The following is a 16,063-nucleotide window of genomic DNA, read 5'->3' as shown; positions in this document are numbered from 1 at the left end:
GGCCTCCATCGCCTCTCCCCTTAGCTGGCGGCTACTCCCTTAGCTGGCGGCTACCACAGCTCGTTCCCAGCCCGGTGGTCGATGGCGGCCTTCTCCCCCGGCCGGCGGCCTTCACCGCCTCTTCGACTAGCTGGTCACTTCCCCAACCGCTTCCCCAGCCCGGCGGTCGACGACGGCTTTCTCCCCCGGCCAGTAGCCTCCACCGCCTCTCTCCCTAGCTGGCAGCTTCCACAGCTCCTTCCCCAGCTCGGCGGCCTTCACTGCCCCACCCAACCACCCCATGCCGCAGATCCACTCACAATCGGAGCAACCGCTCTCCCACGACCACATTTCCCCTGGTCAGCGGATTCCGCCCACTCCCACGCACCACTCCCACGACACAATCGGCTGCACGACTTCCACTTCGCCTGGGACAGCACACAGTCGATGAAGATTATTAGTGAGCATGTGCGATGCGTCAGGCCTTCTCCTCTGTGTACGAGCACGCGTGTGTGCCAGAGCCGGAGTAGTTCCCCAGAGAGCGTGGACGATCGCGACACGCTGGTAGGTCTGGTAACTCCTCCGATGTCCCTCCTAACACCTATGTTCGTCAGTCTTGCTCAGTAAGCGCTATCTTTGTCAGGATATCCCTACCACGACTCCAAGGAAGACGAGGACTACGCGCGTGACAGAGAGCAAGGACGACTGCAAAGCCTCTCAACGTGCTGTCAGGTCCAGTGGTGTTCAGGTAACCACTGAAAATCTGCACCTTTTTTCACTGCAACTCTAATGTTCAGCATCTATTGCATCTCTTTTCATTATAGTTCTATGGACTGTATGATTTATGGTAAACCATAGGTTCAAATGGAGAACACCTAGCGAACAAATTTGCAGCTGAAATTACTTATAACGAGTTTTACTCCATACTCATCTATCCCCTGGATTCTTCATTTCACCAGAGGAGTTTCCTTTTGACCACTCGGAAAGGGCCTGTTTGGATCTTTTGCTCCCAAAATTTGCTGACTGTTAAACAAATCCTTATTGATATTTGGGTGTGTTTTGACGCTAAGCCCAGGCATATCTTGGCTTTCAATCTACAAACCATATGTTAGAGATAAATGAAGGTGAATGACATACTAATATAAAATAATGGTCTTTCAATGGGGGAAAAGAGCAGTAGAGGAATTATTTTAGTTGGATGGTGAGCACAAAAGGTAATGTTCTTAACTAAACAGAATGCAATATCAGCATAGGTTCACATGATGATAAAAATAAAATAATGCAAAGTTCTATACTATTATGAATTTTCTATAGTTAAAACTTTTCATCACATATGTAAAAAGAGACAGAAAAAAGCATTTACAAATGTAGAATGCTAGAATTTAGGAAATGGTGTTACCTGCAAATGGATGAACCCATCAGCAAGCAGAAGTTGCAGGCTTACCCAACACCAGGCACAGGCATTAGAACCGGGGGAGCAGGGATATCTGGAGGGAAGGCACCACGCATAGCTGGATCACCAAACAAATCATAAATAGGATCGTCGGGATTTTCACCAGACCCATCATGTGTTGGTGAATCAACATTCCTGTCGAACCTATGATTGCCACACTCATCCCTCAGCCGACTCTCTATTGGTGGTCTCTGTCTTCCATTTCCCCTCTAAACATTGATCAGTACAAACAGTTAGACGATATAATTTGCAAGTCAACACAAACTTAGTGATGGAGCTTACTGGAGCAGGTTGCTGCATGATAGGTATACCACCAGGTGCCTTTGGGTCACAGCATTCGAGATAAAAAACTCATAATTATCTTGCAATTTTTAAACCTGGCTAACTTAATAGTTAAACGAATGGGATTGCAGAAACCTATACTTCATATAGTTCTCAAAGTAAATATCCTCTGTCACTTTTGAAGTTAGATCAACCACCAAGTTTGCAATGCATTTTTACTGCTATGCAGTACAAAAAAGCGTAATAATTAATACACACTCTTAATGAATGCACGTGTTATTGGGTGACCTGTGTGTTTGAGTGAGAGAGTCATCATGAGTGCAAGTGTGTGTGTCCTTGTGCGCCATGCATGCCCATAGTGTGTGTAAGAGAGAGAGAACATCTCACATGTCCAGATTTCCACTTTGCAATTTTTGGAAGAAATCATTTGCAGTAGTTCTTGCCAGTTCATTCCTTCTGTTTGAATAAAGGATAGTGACAACAAAGATGGCAGGAACGTTAAAGAAAATGCATTGCAAAAATGCCGGTACATCATGAAGGCGACAGAAATAGACTAAGAAAGTAGCAAACAACAAATTAACATGGCAAATCTATAATTACATAAGAAATCAACAAACTGCTCGTTAATAAGAAAATCTTGTAATTTCATTATGATGTAGGAAAATCTATTTGTTTGCTGCTAAATTTTGTGACCTTTAAATTGACAAAGGGATTTTGTTTGATGCTAAGTTCTGTGATTTATTTATTTACCTATTTCTCATTATATTCAGTCATATTAATAAAATACAATGATATATTGTTCGGCCGATGAGGTTCAAACCAGTGGGGTGAGAAGGAAGAAAGGAAGAGGGAAGGGGATTAAGAACCCATGGGATCTCTTCTCCTCGACTTATGTCATGGTGAGGACAACAGGGGATAATGTTTGGAGGCGGCGTCACACCATGGCATTGATGGTGACGGTCTGTCCTTAATCGACGCTAAGCGCACGAATTGAGTGGAGTTTATTTGTCGTGTATTGTTATTATCTGGTCTAAGTCTGAATAGAACTAATATTTTTCTACACAGGTTTGGTGTCTAACTAAAAGACGTAGATGGATCCATTCAAAAATAACGATGTTCGTCCTCCATTAAGAGAACTATCTAACAACACCCTTGAAGGTATACCTACTAATAAAATGCCTTATGTGACCTCTCAACAAGGTTTTAAAATGGAAAAAAACAATGGTTCAGGAGGATGTGCTAATGCAATGCAACGTAAGAGGGAAAGAGAAAGAGCACGATATGCAGCGATGAGTGATGAAAAAAAACGAACTAAAGAAGCGTCGTGAGTCACGCACAAAAGAAAACCTTGAGCACCATAAGCACTCAAAAGGTATGTTAGCTATACCTGTGCATCACTAATCTTTAAAGTAATGCTTTTCTTATGTGTTGTCGGGTTAATTTATGTAGATGAATGTCCAGATGTGTCTATAAGCAACGCAAGCATCATTGATTGTACTATACCGTGTGATACCACTCCAGGTAATTACATTTATCTGATATGTTAATGAACAACAAAGATTAATAATGGAAATGTATATGACGTGTTAGGAGGACGTGATGATGCAAGACAACGTAGGAGGGAAAGAGAAAGAGTACGATATGCTACGATGAGTGCTGAAAAGAAAAATGAATTGAAGAAGCGTCGTGAGTCACGAAAAAAGGGAAATGTTATGCACCATGAGTATTTAGAAGGTATATTAACTATGCTCGTCTGTCACTTATCTTTAAAGTAATACTTTTCTTATGTTCTCTCGGGTTTACTTTGTAGTTTGCAACATCCCTGCAAACAAGGACAACAGTATTCATCAAAACAATGAAATTGAGGATGTTGATGATGATTCTTATCGGTTGCATAAGAATAACTCATTTGAGGTGCATAGAAGACTTGGCAGTGAAAAACTTTCCACACATTTGTCAGGTGCTGGTTGAGATGATGTTTTATTTAGAAGTAGTTAGATTTATTATGTTTCATAATCATTTTTGATATAAATATCTACTAAAATTCTGTTATAATGACTGTTATTGCAACTATCTACTAAATCAATGTTTACATTGTGTAGATGAATGTCCACAGGTGTTTGTAAGCGACAGAAGCATCAAAAATCCGACTGTACATTGTGATAACACTTTAGGTAATTACATTTATCTGTTATGTTATGTTATTTAACTATATCGTGTTGTAACACTCTATATAACATGCACCATTAGTTGGTTGAGCTCTCATCATTCAACCTATATGTACACCTAAGACCTTTGCTATTTTCAACTTTAAAGTCGCATTGGGTCAGACAAGTCATCAACATGATTCCAATCAAAGTTCAGAAGTTTTAGATCCAAGGGAACGTAAGAGAATACGAGAAAGAACTCGATTTGCATCTCAAACAAAAGAACAAAGGGCATTGCGTAATAGGGAATCATGTAATAAGATGGCAAGGAAAAACTATAAAAGAAGACAACGAGAAATTAAACTCCAGGACTTAATCGGCATTGAGGACCCGAAGTTTACCCCGGAGCTTGTGTGGAGTTCAACAGATGCTGAAGCGCCTCATGGGTCTCTATGTAGCTCCGAGGGCATGGCTATCCCTGAGTTAAGCCCAACACCTTTCGTTCCTAATCCATCACAGACTGAGGATGTCGAGAAAGACAGTAAGACAGAGTCTCCTAGACGACAAAGACATAAACGTCATGTGTCGTCCGGCCAAAGACAGACCCTGGTGTCTCGTCAAAATCAGAAATTTCATTTAGCCATTGGAACAAACTTCGCTACTGCAACTAGGGATCGTGTAATGGAGAATGATGGGGATAATGAAATTGATCATCAGACTGTTTCAGAGATCAACAACAATGGTAATTACTAATCCATCCTTAATTAATTTGACACATTAATTATAGTGGTAAACTGACTTAACACAACTTGCCATCAATAGAAAGTACCGGTCTGTGTCCATTCCCTCACACGGAGAGTAACAATATGACTGAAGGAGCAGACATTGGGATGCAACACCAGGCAGCCCCGATTGTCACCACCAATGGTAATTACAAGCCCATTCCACTATTAATTCCCTAAATATTCTTAGTGGCTAAATTCATGTGAAACAATAGATGATGTTGAAGATGTGCTCTTTACAGAGGACGATGATGAAGCTATACTTTTTGAAGATGACGAAGACGAAGGATACCTATTCGCTGGGCAAGGTACTTGCGTAATGTTTTTAATATAGACTTTGAAAGTTTCTAGACCTGTACATCTTATCCATTATTCTTCGAACACAAATTTAGATGGTGAATCTGGTGAGGATATCGATATTGATGAAACACAAGATGCCTTTACTGTTATCCCTGACGTACCTGACCCGTACGACAAGGTGTATAGTAACATACCTGAAGAAACATATTTGTTGAACACTGTTGCTGACTGCGACTACTGCAAGGCAAAGAAGTTTCAATATGAACCACCTGGATTTTGTTGTCGTAATGGACAGATTGATCTAGCCCCATTCGAGACACCATCTCAGCTTAGGAGGCTGTGGGAGTGTGCAGATGCTGATGCGAGGCACTTCCGTGATAACATTCGATTTTTTAACGGCCATTTCTCGTTCACTTCTCTGTATTGTTGCCTTGACAATATGACTACTAATATGGATCGTGGTATCTACACGTTCCGTGCACATGGCATGATGTACCACAACGTAAGGTCGTTCGGTAGGGAAGCTGGGGCGGAACAGAAGCACCTTGAGCTTTACTTCTACGATGATGATCCTAGCCTCGAGCATAGATATCGTAAATGTCGTCAAGAGCAACTTGATAAAGACAAGGCAGTTATTAAACAGTTAGTTGAGATACTTAAGGGAAACCCATACTCTAAGCACCTTAGGAGTATGGGGCATGTTGATAACATTGAAGACTACCATATTGCCTTGAACCTTGACCAAACATTGAACCAGAAGTTATATAATGCACCCATCACTTCGGAGGTCGCTGCAGTTTGGATTGAGGGAAGTGAACGTCGAGGTCAATTCAATAATAGTGTTATGTTGCATGGGAAGGATAGGTCAAGCCACGGCATCCGTTCATATCATGGATGCTATGATGCACTATCATACCCATTGTTCTTCCCTAAAGGTGAACTTGGATGGCATGCAAATATTCCGAAGTCCAATGTTTCCATGGATGAAGTAGAGGCGTATCGTGACCAACACAGGACAAGGGATGCAAACGATGACGATACAGGTTAGTTGTTTCTTTGTGAGTCTTATATAATCCTTTGTTAAGTATGTTTTTAGCAACACTAATTACTACAACTTGCATCTTGCAGAACGACCCAGCCATCTATGTGTGTCTGTACGTGGCTATTACTGCTACAGATTCCAAATTCGCCCAGGTATATTCAATCCAATACTTCATGGGAAGCGTCTTTTCCAACAGTTCGCTGTCGACAGCTACATCAAGGTTGAGAGCTCTCGTTTGGATTTCATACGTAGAAACCAAGACAGATTAAGGGCAGATCTATACAAGGGTTTGGTAGATAGCTTGCATGAAGGCGAGAACAGAGCAGACAAAATTGGAAAGCGAACTGTTTTGTCTACATCATTTATCGGCGGTCCTCGTGACATGAGACGCTGGTATATGGATGCTATGGCCCTTGTGCGGAAGTTTGGGAAACCAGATATATTCCTTACTATGACATGCAACCCCAATTGGGATGAAATAACAAGGGAGCTTCATCCTATGCAGTCGCCACAGGATCGTCCAGACCTTGTTGTTCGCATATTCCGTGCGAAACTAGAGGAATTGAAGAAGAGATTGACTAAGCAACATATTCTTGGAAAGATCCGTGCTTATGTCTATGTCGTGGAGTTCCAGAAGCGAGGTTTGCCCCATGCCCATTTTCTACTCATCATGTAGAGAAAGTACAAGCTAACATGTCCTGAGCAGTATGATCTCCTGATCTCCGCTGAGATCCCTGATAAGAAGAAGTACCCTCAGCTGTACAAGATGGTTATCAAGCATATGATGCATGGACCGTGTGGGTTGTTAAATCCTAAATGCCCATGCACTAAGGGTCGTGCTTCATGCAAAAACCATTATCCTAGAGCTTTTAGCAATGCAACGTCTCAAGGAAAGGATTCATATCCTATTTATAGGCGTCGTGATGATGGGCGTAAGGAAACGGTTCGAGGTTGTGAATTGGACAACAGATGGGTCGTCCCTTACAACCCTTACCTCCTCCGGCTCTTCAACTGTCACATCAATGTTGAGGCGTGCAGAAGCATCAAGGCTGTCAAATACTTGTTCAAATACATATACAAAGGCCACGATCGTGCGTCTGTGGCTGTGACAGATGCAAACAAGGCTGATGGTGACATTGATGAGATCAAGCAGTATAGAGATGCTAGGTGGGTGACCCCTCCAGAAGCCCTTTGGAGGATATTCAGCTTTGATCTAAGTCAAAACTCTCCACCAGTGATGCAACTGCAGCTCCATCTTGAAAACATGCATATGGTGTCATTTCACGAGCGTGCTAAAGTAAATCATGTTGTCCAACGTCCAGGTGCCGATAGGTCAATGCTTACAGCATATTTTGAGGCAAATAGGCTACACGAGGAGGCTCAGGGCATCCTTTACCGTGATTTTCCTGAGTGGTACACTTTGCAGCAGGGCAAAGTGTGGCAAAGGAGGAAACGAAACACGGGTGGACAGGTTGGTAGAATAGTCTCTGCTCATCCAGCTGAGGGGGAGCGCTTTTATCTTCGACTTCTCTTAAACCATGTGACGGGTGCTACCTCCTATGCGGATCTAAGGACAGTAGATGGTGACACACTACCATCTTTTCGTGAGGCAGCACAAAGGAGGGGACTGCTTGAAGCAGATGACACAATAGATGAGTGTCTCAACGAAGCCGCTATTTACCAAATGCCGTCAGCACTACGAAGGTTGTTTGCAACAATACTGGTATACTGCGAGCCGAACGATGTGGCAGAATTATGGCAGAGACACCTTGACTCAATGTCAGAGGACTATCACCGTAGTACTCAAAGCAAAACCCATGTGCAGCAGATGGTCTTGATTGACATTAGAAACATTTTGCAGTCAATGGGTAAAGACATAAAGACATTCCCTCTCCCTGCTATCATTGACAGATATGACGATTCACATGGTACTGATAGAGAGATTTACGAGGAGGAAAGTATCGAGCCGACGACAGAAGACGTTGCTATGAAAGAAACCCTAAACGAGGAGCAGAGGTCTGCCTATGATAAGATCCTATCTGTCGTTGACACCAATAATGGTGGAGTGTTCTTTGTGGATGGGCCTGGTGGAACTGGAAAGACCTATCTGTATAAGGCACTGCTTGCGACACTACGCAGTCAGGACAAGATTGCAGTTGCAATAGCTACATCTGGTGTTGCGGCTTCCATATTGCCTGGGGGGAGGACTGCCCATTCGCGCTTCAAGATACCACTTACTATTGATGATGGTGCTGTATGTAGCTTCACGAAACAAAGTGGGACAACAAAGTTGCTACAAAAAGCATCGCTCATTATCTGGGACGAGGCATCAATGACTAAGAGACAAGCAATTGAGGCGCTAGACAATAGCATGCGTGATATAATGGGACGGCTTGGGCTGCCCTTTGGTGGGAAGACTGTTGTGTTCGGGGGTGATTTCAGACAAGTACTCCCTGTTGTACGCAAGGGGTCAAGGGCTCAGATAGTTGCTGCCTCTCTACGGAGTTCTTACCTCTCGGAATCCATGTGCCACCTAAAGCTTGTTCAAAACATGAGGGCACAGAGCGACCCACGGTTTGCAGAATATTTGTTGCGCGTCGGTGGTGGAACTGAGGAAGCAAACAACGATGGTGATATTCGTCTTCCAGATGAGGTGTGTGTGCCATATACTGGTAATGACCGCGACCTTGATAGACTGATAGATGACATTTACCCCAATCTAAATGAAAATATGTCTAACACAAGCTACATCACTTCAAGAGCAATATTGTCTACACGGAATGACTGGGTGGATATGATAAATATGAGGATGATCGATCGTTTCCAAGGGGAGCAGATGATGTACCATAGTTTTGACACCGCAGTGGATGATCCTAATAACTATTACCCATCAGAGTTTCTAAACACGCTGACTCCTAATGGACTACCCCCGCACGTTCTAAAGCTCAAAGTTGGATGCCCAATCATGTTGCTTAGGAATATAGACCCTGCTAATGGACTTTGCAACGGCACGAGGTTGGTGGTTCGTGGTTTCCAAAAAAACAGTATTGATGCTGAAATTGTCCTTGGCCAGTATGCTGGAATGCGAATTTTCTTGCCTCGTATACCTTTGTGCCCCTCTGATGATGAGATGTTCCCTTTCCAGTTTAAAAGGAAGCAGTTTCCGATAAGACTAAGTTTTGCCATGACGGTTAACAAGGCCCAGGGCCAGACGATTCCTAATGTTGGTGTGTACTTGCCGGAACCAGTGTTCTCTCATGGCCAGCTTTATGTTGCTCTATCAAGGGCCACCGCTTGATCGAAAGTGAAGATACTTGCCATTCCAGTCACTGATGAGAAGAAGAAGAAGAAGGGGGTTGAAAGGAACTCAGCGATAAATGGCGCAACATACACAAAGAATATCGTTTATAAGGAGGTCCTTACACCGTAGCTGAGATTGATGAATACATGGCAATTAACAACTTGTAATGCATTTAATTATTTTGGTGTTTAGGTGAAGATGTATTTTTGCCTTTTATTTATCTATTTTGGCTCCTTTTTTAGCTTCCTATTGTTTAGTGGTCATTTGGTTGATACAACAAAGAAAGCAAATGAGCATTGAATAGATGTTATCGGTCTCTTTTTATTATGTTTCATGTATTGTTTAGTAAATAGTCTTGGGTCTTTGGACCCAACTTAACTAGATATAAATAACTGCATCTCACTTAAATAGAAGAACAATGTTCAGTATGCAAATCTCGTTTATAAGGAGGTCCTTACCCCCGCACGTTCTGAAGATGTGGAGGGACATCACGACTCCAGGTTAGTTTTTTTACTACTGCTAATTAAGATGCTAAAATTGTAATGTTGCTTATGATATACACTAGAGATGCTTAATTCGGTAAGATATCTCTCATTTTTGTAATAATGGAGGGACATCACGATTCCAGGTTAGTTTTTTACTACTGCTAATTAAGATGCTAAAATTGTAATGCTGCTTATGATATACACTAGAGATGCTTAATTCGGTAGGATATCTCTCATTTTTGTAATAATGCTAGATTTATTTTTGTAATATCTGCGCCCGTCCCACCGCAAGGGGGTAAGCCAACGTCCAGCTTTTTTTAGGGTCATCATGTTGATATCGCGGCTGTTAGTACTTGTTGGATTAGGTGTTAGTTTTGACCATAGCCAAGCTTTTGATTCATCATAATCTGATCCCATTACCAATTTCAATTCCTATGTGTACAGCAACCTCGTGGCCACTGGTGGGATATGTGGTTGTCTCAATTGCAGACAATTTTGTTGAACCTATAATATCAATGAGGTTGAAGATATCAGAAGAAATGGCAATTTTTAATCAGGTATCTCGCTAGCCCTGTTGCTACTGGTTGATTGCTTCATTTAATTTGATGATACTTTTCTTTTGAGAAGAGTAGTCTATGGTTAAATAGAGCTTTGGAATCCTAATTTATGTCTGGTAGGGCTGGTATGTTCTGTGGAAGTCAACAATAGATGTCATGCAGTTGTTGCTGTTACAGATATAACAAGGAATTAAACGCTTATAAAACCAATAAATTGCATATAATTTGTAAGTAAAGCCACACTGACCAGTATATCTGTTCCTTTTTTCCACAAATGGTTAGAGGGACCTCCAGTTTGTCTGCATCAATACCTGCAGATATAGCAAAATTAGAAAGAGGAGAACCAAAAACATTAATGACTATGAGTAGCAGCCATGCACGTGAACTAGAAATCCAAATGCTTGACGAAGCAGCTGGCGACAGTGGCGGGCACGGTGGCCGTGGCGCCAGCTGCTTCATCAAGCAAGGGCAGACGCAGGAGGATTGGGTGAGAATGATCTGCCTGGTTTAACTGACACAGAGAAGCCAAGGATGAGGGGTCCCAAAAGGGCCTCCAAGATCAGGAAGTTGTTCAATCTTGCAAAGGATGACGACGTGCGCAAGTACGTGAACACGTACCGCAAGACATTCACTACCAAGAATGGTGAGCTTTCTTGTATCTAACTGCATTGCTGTCGTATTTGTTTTGAGTTCATTGTGCTTCTAGCTGCAGTTCAATCTCTCAATGTATTGAAGGTAGAAATGTCTGGTTATTTACCCATGTACTTAGTACTCTGTGTTTGTTATTTGTTGCATGGGATTGTTGACAATGAACCATTGTGTTCTGAAGTTTTGCAACCACAGCAAGCTAACCTGTTTGCTTCCTTTTCAGGCAAGAAGGTGAGCAAGGCACCTAAGATCCAGCGGCTTGTGACCCCCTTGACCCTCCAGAGGAAGCGTGCTAGAATTGCTGACAAGAAGAAGAGGATCGCTAAGAAGAAGTCTGAGGCTGCTGAGTACCAGAAGCTTCTTGCCCAGAGGCTGAAGGAACAGAGGGACCGCCGCAGTGAGAGCTTGGCCAAGAGGAGGTCTAAGCTTTCTGCTGCTGCCAAGGCTTCTGCTGCCACCTCTGCCTAAGAATGTTCAGTGCTTTGAGATGTTTTCAAGGCCTATTTTGTTACAGCTTATAAGTACCTTATGCTGCCCTGGATGTGTTGCATCAGTCGATCCTCCCTACTTAGACTTATGAGTAATTGTTGCAATTTTGTATGGACATGGTACTGGCTTGTCGGGATTTTTTGAGTACCAGAGGTTTGCTATGTTGTTTTATTCTGTGAACGTCAGCTAGCCTTGTTCTTTTGTCTGCAGTCTGCACCATATGTTAAACTGCTGGATTTTTCCTGCTTGGTTCTATTTGGCGTTAACCTTGTATACTGCGTTGCTGCTTCGTGCGTAATAATATTCTTGACGCTGCACACTGGTTGATTATGATTGAGCAGATGAAGTTCCCGTTGCTGGTCCGGCCATTGTTGATTACAATTTACAAGAAAACTTTTGGCGATGGGAAAGTTCCTGTGCTTGGTGATAGTTACTGCATCCCCTGGCATGGCATTCACTGTCGCGCCTGGCTGATGGAACGCAATGGTTTTTTTAAGGGACTTGATTCAACATATATTGGTTGAAGTTAATATATTATATGTTGGTCTAACTAACATATCCAAAACCATGAACGTGGGACTTAAGGCATTTGGAACTGAAAGATTGCTCCATCGAACTTTACACTAGCGAGTCTACCACACTGGAGTCTACACTTTTTCTTATAATATAAAAAGAAATGAAAGGAAATGTTTTTACCGGCTGCTTCCTGCTTATTGGCGTTTGGTAGAATTCGCTAAAGTTAGCCCTCCTGCCTGACTTTAGCGAATTCTTGATTAGCCTTCCTGTCAGTGATTCCCTTCAATGTAAGATGGAAGCTCTTCTACTTGGATGTTGTGGCCGGGTCGCTCGTTTTGGGAACTTATGATTTTGTACCGTATACTTAGATGTACACCATATATCAGGCTAATTTTTTACTGTTTACTTAGATATGCACCTAATATGGACTGGACAATACTGCAAATATACCGGGACACGCCAACGATTAACCTTCGGCACGTACGTACGCGTATACCATAAAAAGGAGCTACCTAATTAGTGTTTGTTGTTTGACCCATTGATATTATTTTTTAAACATTTCAAAATGTGTCTATAAATAAATGAATAAGTAAAGAAATAAGTATATATACAGTTATTATAAATAAATAATTAAACATTTCCTTAAATTATTTATAGATATGAGGCGGAGGGGATGATTCTATTGCAGGAGGAGGGAGTGATTCTCTTGGAGGTGGAGGAGGGTGAAGTGGTGATCAACTTGCCAACTCCAAGTGCCATGTCGACCTCTGCCTCCGCTCCCTGCACTCATCCCTCCCAGTCGTCTTCAAGGTCCAGACCTCCTCTCTGTTCAAGTTCCTCGTCAGCACGTTGCGCGGTGCCGTGTTGCCGCTTTCCTCGGTGTCCATACACGTGGTGCGAGGCATCCCGCTTCATCTCTAATCACCTTTATGTGCACATCATCCATATGCGACCCCCTTCTCCATATAATTTCAACAAATTTTACTCTTTTTGGCTCCGTGTAATTTCATTGGTAAAATCTTTACTACTTATTAACGCTCCTATCATTCCGTGTTATATATATTTTTATTGGTATTATTGACCCCGTTGCAACGCACGGGCACTCACCTAGTACATCTATAGGTAAGTAGTATATAAAACTATATATATACATAAATAACTATATATACACATAAATAACATCAAATTAACATGATATTCATCAATTAACAATATTTGCAAACATCCAATCCATCAAATTAAATTATAATTGCAGAACATCAAATTCATTACCTATAACATCAAATCTATCAAATTGATTAATGCTTGCATAACATCAATTTCATTACATAATAACATCAAATACATCATATCATATTTACAAAATCAAGTTATAAATAACAAATATCATACATCAAATAATATTAGGTCAAACCATACTAACAAATAACAATATTAAACAAATTATAATCGCATTACAGCTAACTCCCGTCGGCCATAAAAACCGACGAAAATTAAAACATAAATCATTTGTTAAATCAACTATAATAATAGAATTAATATTTACCTAACATCAAGCCACACATGATATTAAAACTAGCAAGTATAATGCATAACTCCCGTCGGCCACAAAAAACCGACGAAAATAATCACATATTAATTCACATTTAGAAATAAGATTATACCTCGACGACTCGAACTTGAACGCGGACCGGATGGCGAGACCTCGGTTTCGGTGGTTGACCGGTGCGTCGAGGCACTGGCGGACGACGGACGACGGTGGGCTGGGGACGGCGACGCTTGTGGACGGCGGCGACTTGTTGAGGGCGGACGGCGGACGACGGGGGCTAGGGTGCGGCGCAGCTCGGGTGGGCCGGGGGCGGTGTGGGGACGCTCGAGGCGGGGGCGCGGGTCGGGGCGGCGTCGCGCGCTCGGCCGGGGGCGGTGACCGCGTGGGGCAGCGACGGCGCAGCTCGAGCAGGGGCGGCGGCGCGGCTAGGCGCGCGGGGCGTCGGGCAGGGGCGGCGGCGCAGCGCGGGCCGGGGGCGGCCTCGACGGCGGCCTCGGGCGGGGCGGGGGCGGCCTCGACGGTGGCTAGGCGCGCGGGCGTCGGGCAGGGGCGGCCTCGACGGCGGCCTCGGGCGGGGCGGCCTCGACGATGGCCTCGGGCAGGGCGGCGCTCCGGCAGGGCGGCGGTCGGGCAGGGGCGGCGGCGCTCGGGTCGGGCAGGGGCAGGGGCGGTTTGAGTGAACGAAGAAGAATGAGCTCGCGCGTCCGCGGCTGGGCTCTAAAAAGATTAATCTCCGTCGGCCAGAAAACAGGGCCGACGGGGATTAGTTAATCCCCGTGGGCTTGGGATGTGGCCGACGAGAATAAATATAATGCCCGTCGGCTATTTGGTGGCCGACGGCAATTAGTCTATTCCCGTCGGCCAGAGCGAAAGCCGACGGGAATTACCCTGGCCGACGGGGATCAGTAGAATTCTTGTAGTGCAATATGTGAACCTTTATGGAACTTTCTATCAAATATATAGATCTAGTCGATCGAACACCATCAATCAGAGTGGCTTATTTATATTGATACGTGCACTTACCTCGTATATCCTAGAAGTGAGTAGAGGTAAAGTTCCTGAAATAGTCCTTGCAAGGATATGCAATCCGTTTGCTAAATCTTTATGTGCATATACTTCTAGAAGAAGATGTTTTGCCTTATTGATACGATTTTGCAATGATCAGGGGGAGCACATTTCTAAAAGTTAGCCCTTGTAGAAGATTCGATAGAATCTAGATCTCAGAGGATCGAAATCTGTCCCGATGACAGCTGTTGTACTCTTTTTCCCTTGGTGAGTTTTCTTGAAGTTTCTCACATAAGGTTTTTAACGAGGCAACAAAGTGCAAATGCAATTTGTATCATCATGCTCTCTTTCTCCATATTTTTCCCACTGGGTTTTTCGGAGTTTTAACGAGGCATGTGTTGGTCGCGGTATTCGCCCAAGGGGGAGTGTTAAGTAACCCTAGTTAGGGTTATGTGGGCAAATACCTGCTTTGCCCCTGAGGGGTCTCACATCTCTATATAAGGAACCTGTACACCCCTTCATATTACAGAGAAGAGAAAGAGGCCAGAGGCCCAACCCTATATCCAGTGTCTCGTGTGTTTCCTCTGTCGTGCTTATGGGAAGGGAGACGGGTTCTCTACATCTTCTTGCGCCTCTACTACTGACGGGAGGGAAGGGAGCGGATCTGGTGATCCGTGGTAACGTAGTTCTCAACAAATACCACAACTAATTTTACCTCGTTAAACCTTACAAAAAAAATAGAGAAAGAGAGCATAGTCCAGTCTATAGGTCGCACTTAATATAGCCTCATTAACTCACAATGGGAAAAAGTGTACACTGAGTGTCTTCACGATAATTACAATGCTCAGCTAGGTTTACATGCAGTGAATGATAGTGTTGTACACCTCCACTATTTTGAAGTCGAGGAAGCATATGGCGACCAATTCTTGTTGTGTCCATAGTACTAGATGATCTTTCATCTGTTATACTTTAGCTGTAATAAAAAAGATAAATTTTTTGACAGGTTAAATTAGAAAATCGACTAAAATATTCTCTTTTTATTATAGCAAAAATATAACGAATTTGAGCATAAAATCTCTACTATTCCTTAAGGGGGTAAGGAGGGCGTCCACCACTTTTACCATGGCTCCGCCTCCCCTACCGCCCGCCGCTAATCTCGCGGCCGATACGTGCCCCGTCCCCGCATCTCGCAGCCGCGCCCCGGCGCCCGCGCCCGCGCATTCACGGCTATGGAAAGCGCCATTCCAAAATCCTCCGCGTCCGCCCCCACGCCCGCCCCGCGATCTCGCCCATGGACACCCCTGTCCTCGCGATCCTTGCCCCCGCCGTGTGATGCCCTCCCGTCGAGGCAGTGTTGCTGCTGCGCGTGCACGCTCCCCACCTGCCCCTGCGATGCCCACGGGCGACCCCCCCCCCCTCGCGAGCCTGCTCGTCGCCAACCCCCCACCGCGGACCCTCGCCTCGAGCGGACCTAGGGCCGCCTGCCTGCAGCTCCGCCGCCGTCGCCGCATCAAACGCGCTTCCCTCC

At 43.9% G+C, this 16,063-nt stretch overlaps 1 protein-coding gene, 1 long non-coding RNA gene and 1 pseudogene across 3 annotated transcripts; 2 read left to right on the top strand and 1 right to left on the bottom strand.

Moving 5' to 3' along the window:
* Positions 1-948: 948 nt before the first annotated feature.
* On the bottom strand, positions 949-1,411 carry LOC109942008 (uncharacterized). The gene is made up of 2 exons (XR_002264600.1): positions 1,379-1,411; positions 949-1,073 (listed from the first exon to the last, which is right to left on the bottom strand). It is a non-coding gene; the product is annotated as an uncharacterized lncRNA (long non-coding RNA).
* Positions 1,412-2,805: 1,394 nt separating this feature from the next.
* Positions 2,806-3,923, top strand: LOC103637468 (uncharacterized). Its single transcript, XM_020543207.1, has 5 exons — positions 2,806-2,872; positions 3,164-3,235; positions 3,305-3,448; positions 3,525-3,674; positions 3,817-3,923. The coding sequence occupies exons 1-5, from the start codon at positions 2,806-2,808 to the stop codon at positions 3,921-3,923; spliced, it is 540 nt and encodes a 179-aa protein (XP_020398796.1).
* Positions 3,924-10,929: 7,006 nt separating this feature from the next.
* LOC103636325 (ribosomal protein eS6 pseudogene) lies at positions 10,930-11,650 on the top strand (annotated as a pseudogene). The gene is made up of 2 exons (NR_165380.1): positions 10,930-10,971; positions 11,200-11,650. The product of NR_165380.1 is annotated as a ribosomal protein eS6 pseudogene (transcript).
* Positions 11,651-16,063: the final 4,413 nt, after the last annotated feature.

This window comes from Zea mays, chromosome 8 (genome assembly GCF_902167145.1).
Source record: "Zea mays cultivar B73 chromosome 8, Zm-B73-REFERENCE-NAM-5.0, whole genome shotgun sequence".
NCBI classification, from domain to species: Eukaryota; Viridiplantae; Streptophyta; class Magnoliopsida; order Poales; family Poaceae; genus Zea; species Zea mays.
The sequence above is the reverse complement of the archived record's forward strand: the minus strand, read 5'-3'. Positions and strand labels throughout refer to the sequence as shown.

Excerpts from the sequence above, each read along its gene's own strand:
- LOC103637468 (XM_020543207.1), top strand. The coding sequence starts at position 2,806 with ATGGATCCATTCAAAAATAACGATGTTCGTCCTCCATTAAGAGAACTA. Across the intron at positions 3,236-3,304 it reads ACCGTGTGATACCACTCCAG|GAGGACGTGATGATGCAAGA; the intron begins GTAATTACATTT and ends ATGACGTGTTAG. Across the intron at positions 3,449-3,524 it reads GCACCATGAGTATTTAGAAG|TTTGCAACATCCCTGCAAAC; the intron begins GTATATTAACTA and ends TTTACTTTGTAG.